Source organism: Lissotriton helveticus, chromosome 8 (genome assembly GCF_964261635.1).
Source record: "Lissotriton helveticus chromosome 8, aLisHel1.1, whole genome shotgun sequence".
Lineage (NCBI taxonomy): Eukaryota > Metazoa > Chordata > Amphibia > Caudata > Salamandridae > Lissotriton > Lissotriton helveticus.
The window spans coordinates 1,674,910,173-1,674,929,228 of record NC_136069.1 but is presented as its reverse complement, the minus strand read 5'-3'; the positions used below and the strand labels follow the sequence as shown (position 1 = coordinate 1,674,929,228).

The following is a 19,056-nucleotide window of genomic DNA, read 5'->3' as shown; positions in this document are numbered from 1 at the left end:
GCCCCTATCTGCCCTCCAGGGAGAGTGGAAAGCCTACTAGATGCCTGGGATTTTTTTTAGCAAATTTTAATTAGGGTGGGGGTGGCCAAAAACGGGCATGCCAATGCCCCCACCCTAATAAAAATTTGCCCAAAAACATCCCTGGCGTCTAGTGGGTTTTTTGCCCCCCTGGGGGGCAGATTGGGGGCTCCTGCCCCATCTGCCCCCCAGGTGGGGCAGGAAGGCTGTAATTTGTGTGGGGGAGGAGGTGGGGCATGGACATGCCCATTTTGGGCAGCCCCCACCCTAATTCAGATTTGCCCCAAAATAACCCCTAATAAATGTCCCATAAAAAATCCCTGGTGTCTAGTGGGCTTTCTACCCCCCCCCTACCCCCGGGGTGGCATATTGGCGGCTACTGCCCCCAACTGCCCTCCAGGGGGGGCAGAAAGGCCCTAATGGTGGTGGGGTGTGGGGGCATTGACTTGCCCGTTTCGGGCAGCCCCCACCCTAATTCAGATTTGCCCGAAAATAACCCTGGCGTCTAGTGGGTTTATGCCCCGCCCGGGGGTGCAGATTAGGGACTACTGCCCCCCTCCAGAAAGGCTGTAAAGGTGGCAAGGGTGTGGCGGCATTGGCGTGCCCCTTTCGGGCAGCCCTCACCCTAAAAAAGATATGGTGTAAAAACAAAATCCCTGGCATTTAGTGGGCTTTCTGCCTCCCGCGGGGCAGAAAGAATGTAATTTTGTGGCCGGGGGTGGGGGCATTGATCCCCCACCCTAAAAAAAAATGGTGCAAAAACAAAATCCCTGGCGGTTATTGGTCTTTCTGCCCCGGAGGGGCGGCAGATTGGGGCTACTGCCCCATCTGTACCCCGGGGGGGGCAGAAACGCTGTAATGGTAGTGGGGTGTGGGGTCATTGGCTTGCCCGTTTTGGCAGCCCCCACCCTAAAAACATATGGTGCAAAAACAAAATCCCTGGGTTTAGTGGGCTTTCTGCCCCCCAGGGGGGGCAGAAAGAATGTAATTTCGTGGCCAGTGGGGTGGGGGCATCTGCATGCCCGTTTTGGACAGCCCCCACCACTAATAAATATCCCATTAAAAATCCCTGGTGTCTAGTGGGCATTCTACACCTACGGCCCACATCTAACCCCCAGCGGGGGCAGAAAGACTAATTATGCCAATATTTTTATGGGGGGAGCAAAGGCCCTTGCCCAAGGGGCCGCTCCTACCTCCCTGGTGCCTAGTGGGTGGATCACTGCTTGGGGATCACCCTCCTGGGGCGATCCCCAAGCAGGGACACTATTGGAAAGGGGGGATTCTCCCCTTTCCAACGATACCTCTCATGAGTTTCTACGTGCTCAGGGGGCTGAGATAGCCCCCTGCGCACTTAGGAACTGAAACTGAAACTGAAATGAGCCTCTTGGCTATATAGCTTGACAGTTATAAAGGATCATGCACATAACATGATGTAAGAGAAAAAAGACAAAAGGGAGACAAGAAACCAAGAAACAATGAATCTAAAAAATCTTTTTCATATATTTGATCAAGAAATCAAAACAACGGCACTCTGTTACATTACATTTCATGTAACCAGTAGAGAACTGTGCACAAGCGCTCGTGATAAAGGTGAACGGCGCAAGTGACAAGTGAAGGGTTATATACAGAGAAGAACAATATTATTTATAGTTAACTCTTATTAGTTCTCATACATTAAGACATTAATGAGTACAGTTAATTTTCATGAAAACCGTGAGGATGGCGACATATATTGCGATGCAATGTTGATGGCGTTTCAACCTGTTCAGATTTCAATCCATCATCAGGACCAGGTTACTAATTTTACAAAAGTACTGGCTTGAAGGCGTGTGTATCTTCAACATTCAGGGTGTAGCATTAGGGTAGTACTAAAGAATAGTTGTGGCCCAGCGAAGGGTCAATGGAGATGAGCAGCAATTATGAAGCCTCACAAGACTTGGGCTGAGATATGAGGCGCGGTGCGTGCTTGAGATACAGAGGTCCAAGAAAGTATACCGCACCCGGTAAAGGTTATAAATTCAACAGCAGGATGCACTGAGTCAGTCAAGCAGGGGACCCTTGTGGGCAAGGTGAAATGGTCAGACAGGAAAACGACAAGCGCCAGCGTGAGTCTGGGGATGTCATGTGGGCTGAAGAAACTCACCAAAACTGTGATAGGGACTTTATTTAATCTTGTGAAGGCCTGAACCTTTTAAAACAGGTTATAGGTCTGACCCAGATGAAGTGACATATGTTGGATATGATCCTAGCTTCCACTGACCTGTTAGCAATCAGACACATACCAGTGTTAACTGGTCGGACCATTACCTGATCCCATTTAATATCAAAGCCTGTACCACAATAAATATACAAAGGATCCTGTGACCCCACTGCAAATACTGAGGAGAACCTCGACAAAACTCAGAAAATATATAGGCAAGTGGCCTTTAACACTTCACTATGCTTCCAGGAGTCAAAGCCAGTAGAAACATACCAGAGCTGGATAACAACATCACAAAAACACTAAATAAAGTGGCTCCACTAAAAAGTTTCAGAGACAAACCTAAATATGCACCCTGGTTCACTGAGACTCTGAAGAAGCAAATATTAAAATGTAGACAATTGGAAAGACAATGGAGAAAATCCTACTCAGAGAATAATAAAGCCATACTGAAATGAGCCTATAATGAATACAAAGCAGAACTAAGAAAAACGAGATCCATATTCCTTTCGACAACTATTACAGAGGCAACCAACAAATCAAAAATAATCTTTGACTTGGTGAAAGAACTAACTAAACCTGCCTGTCTAAAACAAACTAACCCCCCATCTCAAGAACTCTGCAATAATCTCTCAGACTATTTTGATAACACTATAAACCACATTATTGCAGATATAAGGTTATAAGCTAAACCAGATAAAGAACAAGCATTTGCAATGCCATAGGTCTCGCATTTACACAAGTCTGAGCTATTGGCATTCTAAATGATAAAGCCTTTTATTTATGTTTTAGTTTTTAAAACATAAATAAAAGGCATTGTCATTTCCAATAATCTCTCAGACTATTTTGATAACACTATAAACCACATTATTGCAAATATAAGGTTATAAGCTAAACCAGATAAAGAAAAAGTATCTAATGGAAAGGATAAAATCACAATTTCAGCACAAAGACACTCCATTGATAAAACTCTGAAAAAGTGGATCCACTGACAGAGACAGAATTTAAGTCCCTCATTGCTTCAATTTCGTCAGGTTCACCACAAGACGCAATTCCCTCTAAGAGATAGGAAGGAGAGTTTTGATGAACTCCTCCCAACACTCAGATTGATATGTACCCATGATCTGGCCACAGTGACAGTTCAAAGAGAATGGAAGAAAGCACTGGTTACCCCCCTACTAAAAAAAAACCTTAGCAGATTTTGGAGAGCCCAATAGTTACAGCGAAACTCATTTTCCAGATCAAAAAACTGAAGGAATATCTTAGCAAGACCTTAGCATACTTTCTAGAAGACAACACCTCACTTGAACCAGAACAGATGGGTTTCAGACCAGCCCATGGAACTGAATCTGCACTAATTATAACATCTAATGTACTAAGGATGCAACTAGACAGCGGCCACATGACAGTCCTGGTCTTACTGGATCTATTTGCGGCCTTTGAGACCGTCAATCATTAAATCCTCCGATCACGTTTTGAAGGAATCAGAATAACAGGGGTCTTGCTCAGCTGGTTCTAATCCTACCTCTCAGACAGATGGCACACAATAAACCTACAACCATTAACGTCTGAGTACATGGAGTTACGCAGAGCTCAGCCCCTTTATTTTTATTATATACCTAAGGCCGCTGCTAATCTTGATTAAATCCTTTAGGGTAACGTTCATAAACAACGCAGATGACACCCAACTGATTATCTCACTAGAAAAATCTGATACAACTCTAATAAATAAGCACCATAGCAGCGTGAAGGATATGGCTCAATGGCTGGACTAGAACATGCTGAAATTCAACAAAGACAAGACAGCATTTGTCTGCTGCTCCCCAGGAGCTTTACAGGAAATAATCACCTCAATTCTTGGCCAATGACATCAGTACCAGATCAAACACAATCAGTACGGAACTTAGGTGCTCTTTTTGATGAAAGGCTCTCAATGGAAACAGTGGTAAATCAAACGGTATCCATATGATACAGGCTACTAAGAAGCCTAAAGATAATCACCCCACTACTGCCACAACCTTATAGGATACTGGTGGAGCAGGCCTCCATAATGAGTAGATTGACTACTGCAATGCACTACTTTTAGGTTACTCAGACTACCTGCTCAAAAGACTTCAAAAGGATCCAGGTGCTGGTGGCTAAACTGGTACTAAACAAAGGGAGAAAGGACTCTGCAAACAAAGCACTACAGGACCTTCACTGGCTCCTAGTGCAACAGCAGTGCATATTCAAGGCCATGTGTGTACTTTATAGGGAGCTACACGGTGCTGTACCAAAGGCCTTAAAGAAGAGAGTTACATCCTATAAGCCAACGCAAAAACTTGGGTCATCTGACGCCCATCTGATAGCAGTACCCGGTTAAAAAAAACAAGGCAGGGAAACAAAGATTTCCAAGTAAAAGCGGCTCAACTATGGAATAGCTTGCCACTATAGCTTAGGAATAACTTAAACCTACTAAGTTTTAGAAAGAACTTTAAAATGTGGCTATTTACAAGGTAGAAATGGCAAGTAAAATATCAGTAACCAATTAGTCCATGTCCAAATGGCAGTCTTTGCGGCGCCAAGATAGCCAATAGGTGATAATTGCACTTTAAAAATACTTTTCAATAACAATTAGTGACGTGCCGGTGGTGATGTGCCTTAGCTTATTTACAAAGTGGCTCTAAGCCACTTACCGTGTTTTAACATTGCCTTGTAAATAAGGCACCCTTTCACACTGTACTTAGCGTGAACTGGGAGGGCAATGGGTGGTGTGGCGGGCATTCCACGGCAACACTCATTGATTTTGACCCTGACCCCTATTCACCAGGGCAGCGTAAATAGGAGGCAGTGCCAAAATGAAGACCAGGGAAAACCTGGTCTTAAACAGGCAAAACGAAGAGAAATGTGTTATTTCTCCTTGTTTTTGCTGTTTACTTTTTTTTTTTTTTAATATCTTTAATAAGATTTTCATTGTTTTTCTGCAAGCATATCAGCATATATGTAAATCAGACAAAGTGAAGAAGCAGACAGCTTAAGTAAGCATAAGACAAAACTCATCATCTTGCAAGTGATCAACAATCTGCACTCTAATCCAAAAAGCACAGAGTTATATTTCAAACATAAGAGAAAAAGAAAAAAGAAGAAAGGAAGAAAAGAAAAAAAAAACATTTGAGCGATGTTATCAACCTTGAATTTCTCCCTAACCTACATTAATCATTCTTTACTTTCCATTTTATTAGAGGAGCCCAAATGCATTGTCCCAATAACTTCGATTTCCTGCCCTTTCTATCATAAATTGCTGTCTCTATCGTATATATAGAAAGTAGGCGGGTCAGCAATTGCTGAAAGGTGGGGGGTAGAGGATCTAGCCAGGCAGAAGCAATTTTAATCCTTAAAACAGCCATAGCGACGAAGAGAAACTGATATGTGTTCTCCTCTTGGGTCACACTGCTTAGTCCTAACAGAATTAATTCATAGGTTGGTTTAATTTTAACCCCGAGTGACCAATCTAAATATTCCTCAATTAGTTTCAGTTGCTCTTGCAGACGGGGACAGGATGGAAACATATGAACCAGATCCGTGTCCACCCCCCACACCTGGGGCAGGTTATCTCTGATGTCCCGCCCCACTGAGCAATTCTGGTCGGTGTGTAATACAGCAAAAAACAGTTCTATAATGCTGTGCCTGAAGCCCAGTGGAGCATAAAACCGCCTGTTCCGGCTCTAAAAACCTCAAAAGTACGCAAGGAGCAGTTCCCACTCGCTCAGCCCACTTAGCCTCCTGTTTAGTTAGATCATCTTGCTTTAACCTTATTAATTCTGCAGATATCATCTTAATACCCCCCTTATTCCTTCCTTGCATAATATCAACAATAGCATTGCTCTCAAACCTGTTATCCCCCCCCCCGTTTTTTTTTAAAAAGCTGCAGATTTGTAAATACTTGAAAAAATTGCAATTCTCCAACTCCAACTCCAACTGTATGTCACTAAATTGACGAAAACCATCTATTCCAAATAAATCCCCAGCTTTATAGACACCCTTGGCGTCCCATCCTGCCATAATTTCGTCTGAAAAGATTTCGGGAAATGCATGGTTTTTATATAGCACCGTGTCATAGTTAACTCTGCCCAGACCGATCTTCTTCTTTAAAACCCCCCAGATCTTAAAAGCCAAAATCAGAGTCTTAAATTTAGTTTTTTTGTAGTAGCTGGGCTCTGAAAATTTGAAAAAAACTCCTAGCATTTTCACCCAGTAGCAATTTATAAACATCCGGTAGTTCAATTCCCCCTTCCATATCCAGGGGACATTCCCCTGTAAGCACCCCCATATATTGCAGAGCAGCAGCCCAGTAATAGCTTCTCAAATCAGGGATTGAAAAGCCCCCCTTTTCCCGTGGCAGAGACATAAAACGCAGTGCCTGCCTCAATTTACCGTGTGCCCAGAGAAACCTATTAAATAAGCCTTCTAACGTAATAAACCAACATTTTTTAAACTCCAAAGGGATTTCTCTAAATAAATATACAAGTCTTGGCAAAAAAATCATATTGATACATTACAGCGCCCCACCAACAATAAATGAAGATTGTTCAGCCTATCTAAATCCATCCTAGCCTTTCTAATTACTGGTTCTATTGATTCCTTAATTGCGATTCCTTAAAAATCACAATTAAGGAATTGCAAAAGCCAACAATGATGCATGTGTTTGTATATTTTTTGCCACTAATGTTCCAAGATCTGAAGTAATCCATATACCAAGCTAGACAGCCGAGTCAGTAACATGAGGATCCTCAAAATGAATAAGACAATTCGCAATTATTTGAGTCTTCGATTCATTAAGTGCATACCCAGAAAATATGATAAACTGATGCTAATGACACTACCTCTTCTAAAATTTGGGATCTGAAGAGACAATGGCAACATCGTCCGCGTATGCAAGGACTTTAGTTTCAATCCCTTGACTGACAACTGGGAAGATTCTACCGTTAGCGAGAAACAATCGAATTAGAGGGTCCATATAAATGGCAAATAGTAAAGGGGATGAGGGGCAACCCTGCTGTGTCCCCCGCTGTATATCAAACGAAGGAGTGTAGTTACCATGTATCTTTATTCTATCAGTAGGGGCCCTCTATAACACCTGAACCGATTGAATAAACCCCTCGCCGAGGCAAAACCAACTCATTGCTTCCCAAAGGAAATCCCAGGAGACCCTATCAAATGCTTTCTCCGCATCTAAAAGCAAAACTGCCATAGGATCTCCTGATATCTCCATTGCATCAAAAAGCGTAATCACCCGTCGTGTATGTTGTGTTGTCCCCCGTCCCATAATAAACCCATGTTGGCAAGGGTGAATAGTTTTTTTAATATTCCATTCAAGCGCGTGGCCAAAACGTTAGAGAACACCTTGACGTGACTAATCAGTAGCGTAATTGGACGGTATGAACCCGGCTCCCTAGCAGGTTTATCTTTTTTCAAGAAGATTACAACATCTCGCCAGGATGCCCTTTGGGTGACAGTTGCGCTTAACAAGCAATAAATACATACATACATACATACATACATCTGCTCCTGCCCATGATTTGGGAGCAAGCCCACCTTTTGTGCCTGTGTCTTCACCTCTATTAGATCAGGGCCTATGTAATCTTTAAAAATTCTAACGGGATCTGGTCGGGCCAACAAATTTTCCGGAAGGCAGTTCTTGCAAAGCACCCATTATTTCGTCTTGAGAGAATGGCCTCTCCAATTCTTCCCTATCAATGGGATCTACCCTCTGAATTGATATTCTATCTAGGTACTCGTAAATGTCCTCCAATGCCACCCCTGCACCACTAGAATATAACTGATAATAAAAAAGCAGAAAGGCCTCTCGAATACCTGCAGCATCTGTAATAACCCTCCTGCTTGCATCGTAGATTTCAGAAATTTCACCTGCTGAAACTTTATTGCCTAGTTCTAACAGCAAGCATATGTCCCACCCACTCATTAAATTCATATCTCTGTTCTTTTTTAGCCATATAGGTCTCAGCTACATTTTTGGCATAATGATCCCCTACTTCCGCCTTTTTCATAGCTAACTGCACCAATAGTTCATCAAGCGCTTCACCTGAGTTCATCGCCATCACTAATACTTCCTCAAGCCTAGCCAGTTCCTGCCTTATTTCAGCATCCATTAATCGCTCCCCTTTCTGCCGGCGCAAACTGTAGCTCATTGTCTCCCCTCTCACAGCCGCCTTGAACGTATCCCAGACAATTCCGATGCTAGCAGATCCTCAATTATATTCCCAAAACTCCCTAATTAACCCCTTCGTATATAAGATATAAACGGAATCGTATAATAACCTCCGTTCAAAGATCCACCCTACATTTCTTTTTTCCAGCATTGTAAAGTTGACATTCAACACTAATGGGTTGTGATCTGAGATAGTTCGGGGATACTTCTCAATTCCTGCATGGGAAATACACTGTTTAGACAAAAAAAGTAATACAGGCGGGAAACAACCTTGTGTGGCGCAGAAAAAAAGGTACTACCTGCATCCAGGGTCTTCAAGTAGGACCATGTGCCAACTAGTCCGTTATTATAGACTAAGTGGTCAGGGCGCAGCCCAACTTCCTTTTTTTCCCTGTATATTTACTAAGCGGGTCACCCCAATGTACCCCCAGACCGTTAATATTGAAATCCCCACTGATAATTATCGAGGCAGGCCATGTTGCCAAACTAGAATCTTAGGTGCAGATTTACAACCCCACTGTGCCTCGTTTATGCCGCCGTTGCACCACTTTTGTGACGCAGCGTCGGCGCAAAGGATGCACCATGGTGCAGGGTATTTACAACGTGACGCATCTGAGAGATGGGTCACGTTGTAAAGCCCTGCGCCAGAAAGAGGCGTTCCTGCGCAGGGGGCGGGGGGTGTTTCGGCGCAGGAACGCCTCCTAAAAGTGGCTGAGTGAAATCTACAAGATTTCACTCAGTCACTTATGGGTCCATGCTGTGTCAAAACCCTGCGCCTGCTAGAAGCAGGCGTAAGGATTGGCGCAGCATTGTACACATAGGGCCCCCCCAGAGCATTGCTGGAGCTGCGTCACGCTTGCGACGCAACTCCAGCAATGCCCCGCTTTTACAGCATTTATGCGTCATGCATCTGTGCCGTTTTTGCCCCATGGTGCGCCGCATTGTAAATGCGGCGCATCCATGGTGGCAGCGGCATGGCGCACAATAACTGGCGCATCCCCGGGGATGCGCCAGTTATTGTAAATCTGCCCCTAAATACTCCAATATCTCTGCATCATCACATGTGGACCCATATACCGAGCAGAGTGTAAATTTAAAATGGTTTAACGAGATTTCAACCAGGACCCACCGCCCCCATTGGTCAGCAGATTTTCTGAGCGCACTCACATCATTCCTCCGAGTTAAAATTTCCACCCCCGGGTTCGTGAGCCCTGCATTGTGTGAACCAATAGTTTAAAGCCAAGCTGTTCTAATATACATGCTCTACAGCCCTCAATATGTGTTTCCTGAATACACACAAAGTCCACATGTGGGGATTTTAAACAAATCGCTACCTTATTCCTCTTGGCCTGATCATTAAGACGACAAAACCGTAAACTCATGTTCCAAGATTCTGAAAACCACTACCAGAGATCCTATTTACGATAACTCTTTTGTATTCCGTATTGCCGGTTATCACCTGAATCACTTTATCTAAGCCGCTACAGTTCTTTTGAGTCCACCTATACTCTCCCTCACAAAGTCTTGCCTCACAAAGTGCCCCTTGCAGTGCTGACTGCTTGCATACCCTCACCTCGTGCTCCCCCCCCACCCCTCCCAACCTCCCATACAGGAAGCTAGGTCAAGCATGACCTAGATATGACCGCTGAAACTCCTTCCCCGTCAGCGTCTGCCCCCCAAAGAGACCCCGCCGCCCCACAAACCTTGCTCACCATTGTAATGACATACTAAACAAATAAAGGCCAGCCAAAAGGTTAGTCATCCTCTAATCAAATTTACATGTCTCTAGAAATATTAATGTCAAATTACAAGTCTCAATCCATTCAAATGCAGCAAATCTCAGTACTTTCCAGTGGCCCCCCTTTCAATAGTATTACAAAGAGATTTTCCTGCTCTTGAATCTGTAATTTCAGTAAGAAAATCTTGGGCCTTCACTTCTGAAAAAAATCATCCTGACTTTTCCTTTGTAGATGACCTTAAGCTGTGCAATAAAAAGCAGGAAAGCTTCACAGCCTGCAGTCTGAAAGGGGGTAATCAGTTGGCGCAGCCTCCATCTCCGCTCGACCGTCGTGTGGCAAAAGTCCGGTTGAGCGAAGAATGTGTGCCCCTCAAATGATCTTTTGGAATCTGGTCTGGCCCGATCCATAATTGACTGTCTTAGCAAAAAATTGCCAACAAATATCAGCAGGGCTCTAGGCTGCCCCCTTGATTTTTGGACTGGACTGGGCCTTTTTAAACATTGGAAATCGATGTGCGCGTTGTATTACTAATTCCCAATTCCATTGCGTCAGCTCTGGGAAGGCACCCCTCAAAAAATTCACAACAAAAGTCAGGGCATTATCTCCTTCAATTCCCTCCTCCGATTTCAAAATCTTCCAGCTTCCAGTCTATATCACAAGCTTGTTTCTCCTGGGCAGCTTTGAAGGAGCTGGATTTTCTTGACCTCCTCCTCAACAGCTGCCGTGCGATTTTTTACATGAGTAATTCGATCTGCCATGTCCGAGCATAATGTATTCGTCTTCCTAATAGCCCCATGAAGCTTCTTGGTAGCGAGCTGAGATCTTTCCAGTGTCGGCGTAGGCATAGTACTGCCTAAATTGCTGACCCCACCTCTAGCCCCCCCACGAGGCTCTTCAGGGCTATTACTATTCCATGCTGTTAAAGTGGATGCCGAGTGATCCCGTTCCAGCTGCCTAGTGGCTGAATCCGAGGATCTGCCTTTGGCCCTAGCTCTTCGCCTTGAGCTCGCGGGTTTACTGTGAAGTCTTTGTAGTGTTTCTGGGGACTCTTCCCCAGACTCGCTTTCTTGAGAGGTCTCCTGCTCGCTAGCCTGGGATGGATCAGTGTCGTCATTTAAAGAAAATAACTTATCCCCCTCTGGGGAGAGCAGGGAGGCACTACCCCTGGTCGAAATGGCCCCTTGATTATGTCCTGGATTGCATACAATATCATCCTGATTCCTCCTTGTCTCCGGGCTCTGAGAGGGATTCAAATACGTTACCAGTTGCTGCACACCTGATATCTCATTACTAGTATCCAGCACTGCGAGTTCTGTTAATTCACGAATGACTACAGGGTTAATGGGGTAACTGGCAGCTTTCCCCCTTCCCCTTTCTCACCTTCAGTCCGGTTTCCAAGCGCACTCACGGTTGGCAGTTGATATTCTTTACCCAGAGCAGCAGCAGTGTCCACTCCTCCATGCTGACCCAGGCTGCCCACCCCAGAATCCGCACCTGCAGTTCCTCCGTTTTGGCGTGGAGCAGAAGGCAAAAACGTTTCTCCAGAACTACCTGTCCCAGAATGCACCAGACTCTCCCCCGGGAAAACCATCTGGGCAACCTTCTGCTGGGTTTCTGCATCGAGGGTCAAGATACTGTCGGGGAGGATGACAGAAACGACCAGGGCTCCCACCGGGGATGTCACCAAGGTAACACATGAAGCACCAAATGCCTCCATTACAGTGGGCTGGCACATAGTGCCTTCCCCAGCATTAGCTGTTCGCAGCCTTGTCCCGCTGGCCACAGCACCTTCCTGATATTTTGACCCGTCCATTTTTTTTTTGGGCAGCCCGGTTTCCCAGCGGCTCTTTCTTCTCATGTCATTCTCTTATGTCCCTCGCATCATCTTTAGTCCCCCCGGCCTCACTAACGAGGTTTTTGCCAACATCCTTCCCGGCACTTGGGTCCTTTTGCCCTTTGGTATTCGTCGGAGCCATACTGCACCGCCACAACTATTGAAAGTACACAAGAGTTTGGAGCGAAGACCGAAGCAGCGTTGCCGTCCAGCTCCTAATGACTCCGTAAGGGAGCTGCAGATGTGACATTCTGGAACAAGCAAACTGGCAGCTATGGTGATTCATTCAGACTTTTGCACGGATTCACTTAGGCATATCTTTCTTTTAAATCTCAGCATTCTCTTTCAGCAGGGTCTCAATGATGAGGAGGACGGCCGGCGCCGACTTTCCGTGAGTTCAGTCAGAGGCCATCTTGCCCCCATGTTTTTGCTGTTTCCATGTGTGCTGTGTTGTGCAGTACACATACAAACAGCTAAAGGCCATTGGTTGTTTATGTGCGGGAAGGACTTTGGTCCTGCACATAAACTATCTTTAAAAAACAGGCATGTTGTAACTTCTATGTGTGCTGCATTAAGGTGGACATATAGAAGTGGCAATAAGGTATTTAAAGATGGGTATGTGGCGGAAGTGAGATCTTCCTGCACATTAACAATCTTCCCCTCAATACAGACACCCTTGCACTATAATGGAAATGCAGGGCAGCACCGTATTCTTGTGAATATGGTGCAGCCCTGCGTTTCAGAAGTGGCGGAGTGAGGCGTTAAGCCAAGGAGGCTAATGCCACACTCCGTCACTTCCCTAGTAAATGTGCCGCTAAGTCTGAATAAAGTCTGCCACTTTACTCAATGGACTCCCTGACAACGACACCTCTTCCTCTGACACCTGTCAGCTGACTTACCCCGCTGAACTTTACCTTCTAAGGTAATGCCTTCTAACATTTCTTTTAAGTCTGATGATAAGTGGAAACTGGCCCCAAACTACTTTGTGTATCCGACTAACACTCATTGTGGGCAGCCAAAATTTTAGACTTTGCCCTGGTCTAAAACAACTGGATGTCAATAATTAGTGCTTTGGTTTTTTTGGTGCTATTTTCCACTTTAAACGTTAAGATTGAGAACTCTGGTTCTATTGATTGAACTTTTGTTGTTTTGGAGTGAAATAATATATTCAAATTTGCTCTTTTTTCCTAAATTAGTGTGGGATATTTCTTGTGTTGTGTTTGTATACTGCATACATACTTTACAGAATGCCTCCAATTTAAGCCTGACTACTTTTGCTCCAAGCTACCTAAGGGTTAAGCAAATGTTAATTTCATGACATTTTGTGGTTTACCCTGACAAGGGTGTGGCTGTTGCTTGAGCAGAGTTCAAACCCCCCTCAGCCAACAACCCAACTCCTCACATGGACTTAATACTTATTTTTTGTAGTATTTTACACTTGTATATTTGACTCCACCCACTTTTTCAGGTGCAGGGATGTCTAGGTCCACACTTTTGATTTTCTTTACACTCAGATTTTGTAAAGAGCCAAAAAGTAGTAAAGTTACTCAAAACGTGTAAGAGTCAATTTACATATGTAAAGTACTCACAACAACTTAGCTTTGTGAATAGACTTGAATGTGTTCTCAGACAATAGTGTAAAAATGGGTCACTCATTCACTATGTAAATCACGAGTGATGTGTGGCCAAATAATGAAACTATCATTGCAAATCTCAAGGCACACCCATGCCCCAGACCATCACTGTCCATTGTTGCATCAAGTTAACGTTGGAGTTTGCAGTCCAAACACATCTCCTGTCAGGATGGGATGTCTCTTCTAGGCTTTCCTATTTCATTGCAGTTTTTTAGACTGGCAGGAATAGGAAGATCTGAGTCCAAGAGATTAAGGTGGTTTGTAGATTGTTCTCAGTCATGCTCTGCAAAGAGTGCTGATTGCTAGTTGGTGTCCAGCACAGCACTCCAAAGAGGAAGGAGTGAAGTTCCAGTGAAGAATAACTGGTATGGGAGAGGGGCATATGTAATTCTTCCAGCCATCTGACAGTTAAAGTTTTGAGACAGGGATCCAAGTACCAAAGGACATCCAGACTATCTCATTTTCAGGTGGAACAAATTCAACCTGTTGGAGAACCACTGTGTAGTTCAGACAAATTCACTGAGTTAATCATCCACAACATTCAGCTGGCTCACAGCCCTCTAGTCTCATATAAATATGCACCAAACCCACACTCCACACCACACAACATGGGGCAAGGAAACAAGTTAACCTACTGGGATGAAGGGGGTCCAAACATTCGCTTGTATGAGCCTGAAAGCCTCCTCCTTCTACGGCACCTCCTGAGAGGTTAACAATCGGCACAGACATTTGATAACCCACTCCCTCTCCAATGGTGCTTTCAAAGCACTCATCACCATCGTTGACACGTTATTAAAGCATGCCACAAACCCAATGGTTGGATGCCGTGGAGAAATGGTAATGTAACTGATGCTCATCCAGGATGGTCTGTGTGAATGTGGATGTAAAGCAAACCCCTGGGTCAAAGATAACTTCAAACTATGATTCCAAGGAGAGCCCTGGCCTGCCTGACCACAATGGGGGTTGGAATGTGCCTCAAAATGAGACTACATCAAGGGGCACATTAGAAAGGCCTGCTTCCAATGTGTAAACACCTTCAAACACTACAGTCTCTTTATAGCATGGCATACTGGCAGAAAAACATAAAGCATGTCAGCAAAATTTCCACCTGGACAGGATGGCACAGGTTTTCCAAATCAAATACTTTGGTCTCTGGGCCTAATGCAGGTTTCGGAGTCTGGAATTCCTGAATTGTTCTAGTTTGCAGCACCCTGAGGAGGTACATACATCAAGTGCCTTGCGTTCAGACCTGGGTTAGGATAACAACTGGTCAACTTTATTCACTCACTCACACACTCACTGGCACTCTCATTCACATGACAGTCTTATTACAATGTTATTATCCTTTACACAGCAGTCAAAACAGTGACTAGGCAGAAAGGTTGTAATACACTTGAAAGAGTTTTATTGTATAAATTAGTCTTTCATGCATGGATAGCCTTGTTGTACTAATAACATGGAGGTCTTACCTGAAGGTGATAACATTAATGCAGATTAAAGGGAAAAACACCAGGCAGATGAAGAGCCGAAACAAGGAGTTGTTCTCGGACAGCTCCCCCCACCAGATATTAGACATAATCTTCTGCAATAAGAGAGACAGACAAACGGTAGCAGTTATGGCCATGATATTACTGACTAGATGATTTATACATGAAAACGAAGGTAACACATAAAGACTTGAGTGGTAAAGCCTAAGGCATGATGTGAGGCTGCCAAATCTTTCCTGTAGTGCATCTAAACCCCAAAGTGAAGTAATGGAACTGGTTGTGTGGCTAACAGGGGTCACAAGGACTTCTCTAGAAGATGAACTAGGAATGAAGGGGGCTGAGAGTGTTTCAGAAGGTCCCAGTGATGGTTGGCCACCCATGGTTTGGATGGCTACATTAAGAATCAAGCACAGTATTTAGGGAGTAGGGAAAGAACAAGAGAGGTTGCAAGCCCACCCAGTGTCAGGAACTCTATACACTCTCTAACGAAGAACACCCACAATTCAGGAAAATGTGCAGCGGCGTAACACCAGATGATAGCCTCACCGTGTAAATTTTGGGTGGAGGCCAGACTATACCACTACCCCCAGTGCCTCTGTACCAAACAGGAGGAGTTGTGCCTATGGTTGCTTTGCCATTTTTGTGTCCTAGGTCACTGCAATATTCACCATTCTTCCACCCTATTCTATAAACAGAATGTAGTAATTCATATTACATTGATGTACTTTATCTATGCTGCACCACAGGTAATACTAACAAGTTCTGCACAAAGTCATGCATACGTTATGATGTGATGAGAATCCGCAACAGTAATTCGTTTTAACTGTCAAGAAGACATGCCTTGACATGAGCCATTGACAGGTGAAGTATAGGGGGCTGGCATAGGGCCGGACGTAAGAGTGTACAAAAGTACATTTTCAATATATAAGTGGATGACCTTGCGTTGGAAACTGGCTCTATATCGTGCACTAAAATGAAGTATACCGAGCAAAGAGTCCCATGAATTCCCAAATGATATACAGAGGTAATAGCTGATAAATCTAATGCTCTTTTTGTGGTAGCGTGGGTGAGCAGTTAGGCTTATGAGAGGGCAGTGCTAAGCATGTGATGTACTTCATCAAGGCAATAAAAGAGACACACACTGAATATTAAATCCAAGACCAATTGGTGAAAATAATATCAGTTTTTATGGAACAAGAACACAGTCCTATGGTAGTGGAGTTACGATTTTTCGGAGTTCGGAAAATATGTCACTTTCGTGTGCGCAATTATGCATCATAGAATACAATGAGAAAAAAGTAGAAAAAAACATATAAAGTCAGGCAATGCTTTCACGAAGTTCATCTTTTCATTTTAGGACAATGTGGGGACCAGGTCCAAAGTTCTAGCAGGAGATGTTCAGGAGAATCCCGGATTGGCTGCACAGGAGAACTTATAGGTAAATCCGATGGTGCTCCTTGAAGGTCACAAGGGACTGGGGACCATGGGAGCCCAGTGGGATAGTCAATGCTGGGACTGGTGGGGCCGTGTGCAAAGCAATTGGTGAACTGGGTGTTGTGCATCTTGATGTCCTCGCGGTCAGGATCAGGCAACTTGGAGAGGCGATCTCTAGACAGCTGGGCCACTCAGGTAGTTGGTCTCAATGTTCCTCGAAGAGTGCTTGCTTCTGGTACTTCAGGAGTATGGTGTGGACTCTTCTTCTTGGTGTTTACTTTTGGGGGTCCGGTACCCTAAGTATTGAGGCACAATAGCTCCAGTAGGTCCTGGTGCCTCCAAACTTGGTGTGTAGTGTAGTTCCTCTATTCCCAATAGGCTCTGCGCATTGGAATAGTATATCCTGCAGTTTGGACGTAGGACTGAGGTCGACTAGGTCTCTACTGAATATACTAAACTTAATTGTGTGTGCCAGCTAGCTCAGAGGTCACAAGAAACTTTCTCGAATTCACAAGAAGGGATTAGTTTCTGACAACCGCATAAACATGACAACTTTGTTTCCCCAAGATAAAACGTATCTCCAGAGTCGTGGCAACAATAGATAGTTATTTTACTCAGTTAATCGAGCATGCTTTGTTTCACCAGAGGTGCAGAGAAATAGAGAGACAGGCGTTTTCAATAAAAGTATTTATTGAACAGTATTCTTTCTCATGCAGAGGAAATGAACTGCTACAATCGTAATACTGGTTGCAAAGTACAGTGCGTACAGTACGAAGAGTATTATAAAATAATACTGTAAAAGCATGGTATGGTTTCTAAGCCATAAAATAGATAAAATACATACAGTAATAAATAATGACTAAAAGTACTCAACTGCTGCTTCTAAAATACTCCTATCCCGGTGTACCTAACCTAGGTCTAGTACAAGGGAAGAAGTAAGTGATATGTAGCGTAAGTTTAGTATTCTTGCCAAGAATCTAATCCAAAAGGGTCTAATCAGCTCCGTACCTTGGTTTTAGAATGAAGGAGGTCTGGTATCTCTCTCTCAGGACTCGACTTCCCAGCAACCCGCAAACTTAAAACATGAATGAGCCATAATAGGAGAAAAAGTACACCTAACACACTCCAAAATTCAACCCATGGTGAAACCAGATATGTTTTCTCAAGTTGATGAAAGAGTTCTGTGATTTTTTCTTCGAAAGGTTTATTTGCTGGCGTTGTTTCCGGTTCACTGGGATCCTCAGAAAATGTATCAAAGTTGATGAAATAGCCAGAGGCAGTTCTGTCAATTGTTGGGATTGCATCCGGATTATTGGGAATCGCTGAAGCTGTTTCTTCCTTTGTCATGTTGGTATAGTCAGAGGCTATATCATTGTAGACAGGTGTTTCTTGACAAACTGATATTTGGTTTTCAAGAGGCACAAGTACCATGGTTTTGTTGCATAGTCCTTCTTTTCTTACTGCAGGCTTATCAAAGGTGATGAGTCTTTCAGTTCGAACCTCTTGGATTGTAGCAAGATTCGGTCGTCTGCTACATCTCCGGAGTCCACTGGGCCTCCTACTTATTATCGGCCACATGATGTGGTTTTACCAGGTCGATGGATACAACTCTGTTCTCCTTTTTTCCAGCAAGGGGCGGTAGTACCACTGATCTTGTTCCAAGGATTGCCAAGACCGGTACTGGTTTCCAGTAAGAAGGCCCAAATTCCTTCGATCTTTTCTCTGACTAGATCCCCAATCTTTGGAATCCAGACAGGCCTTGCTGGGACAGGTGGTTTTTCTTCAGTGGTCGTTGGGCTTTGTGTTGTGTTACTCAGACTGCTTCTTTTTTCATTTAAGTCCTGTAAAACAGCCAAACGGTCTTTGATTTCAAAGGGTTTCTGTTCCACCACTGAAGTTTGACAGTCAAGATCCTGAATGATGATTCTAGTACCAAACAATAATTCGTACAGAGTGATTCCACCCAGAGAACTTCTTGGCAGATTATTAAGACTACGTTGGACACTATTTAGATGTTTGACCCACCCATCACCCAAACCTTATACCCTGCTGTTATAGATTGCTTTATGTCACGGTTTTTTCTTTCCACTACCGCATTTCCCTCAGGATGGAATGGACTTGAGTACCGCAATGCAACGCCCAAGCTGGCCATGGCCTCTTTGTAAGCCCTAGAGCTGAAAGCAGGACCCTGGTCAGAATGTAGCGTGCCGATTGCGTAAGTGCCGATAAAGACTCGCAAATATTTTATAACAGTTCTGGCATCAGCCGAGCGCTGGGGGCCACATCCAAATGAATCTTGTGCAGGTATCCACTGCGACCATGATATATTTATAGTTCCCATCCCTTTGTGAGGGACCACAGTGGTCCAGCTAAACACACGCTAATGGTTTATCTGAAATCAGAAGGGGCGTCTGCGCAGGTCGTTTTACTGTAGAAACTTTCATTTTTTGACAGATTTCACATTCTAGAACATAGTTTCCTCATGCACGGCCACCAATATCT

The 19,056-nt window shown here is 44.1% G+C and overlaps 1 protein-coding gene across 4 annotated transcripts in view; it reads right to left on the bottom strand.

Moving 5' to 3' along the window:
* LOC144773619 (transient receptor potential cation channel subfamily M member 2-like) overlaps positions 1 to 19,056 on the bottom strand; it is a 1,811,195-nt gene that overhangs the window by 883,185 nt on the left and 908,954 nt on the right. For all 4 annotated transcript variants that reach the window (XR_013600034.1, XM_078658765.1, XM_078658766.1 and 1 more), the window contains one exon: positions 15,103 to 15,215. Coding sequence is in view for 3 of the 4 variants with exons in the window: in XM_078658765.1 (XP_078514891.1) it covers positions 15,103 to 15,215 (113 nt within the window). In the remaining variant the exon portion in view is untranslated. The remainder of the gene's footprint in view (positions 1 to 15,102; positions 15,216 to 19,056) is intronic.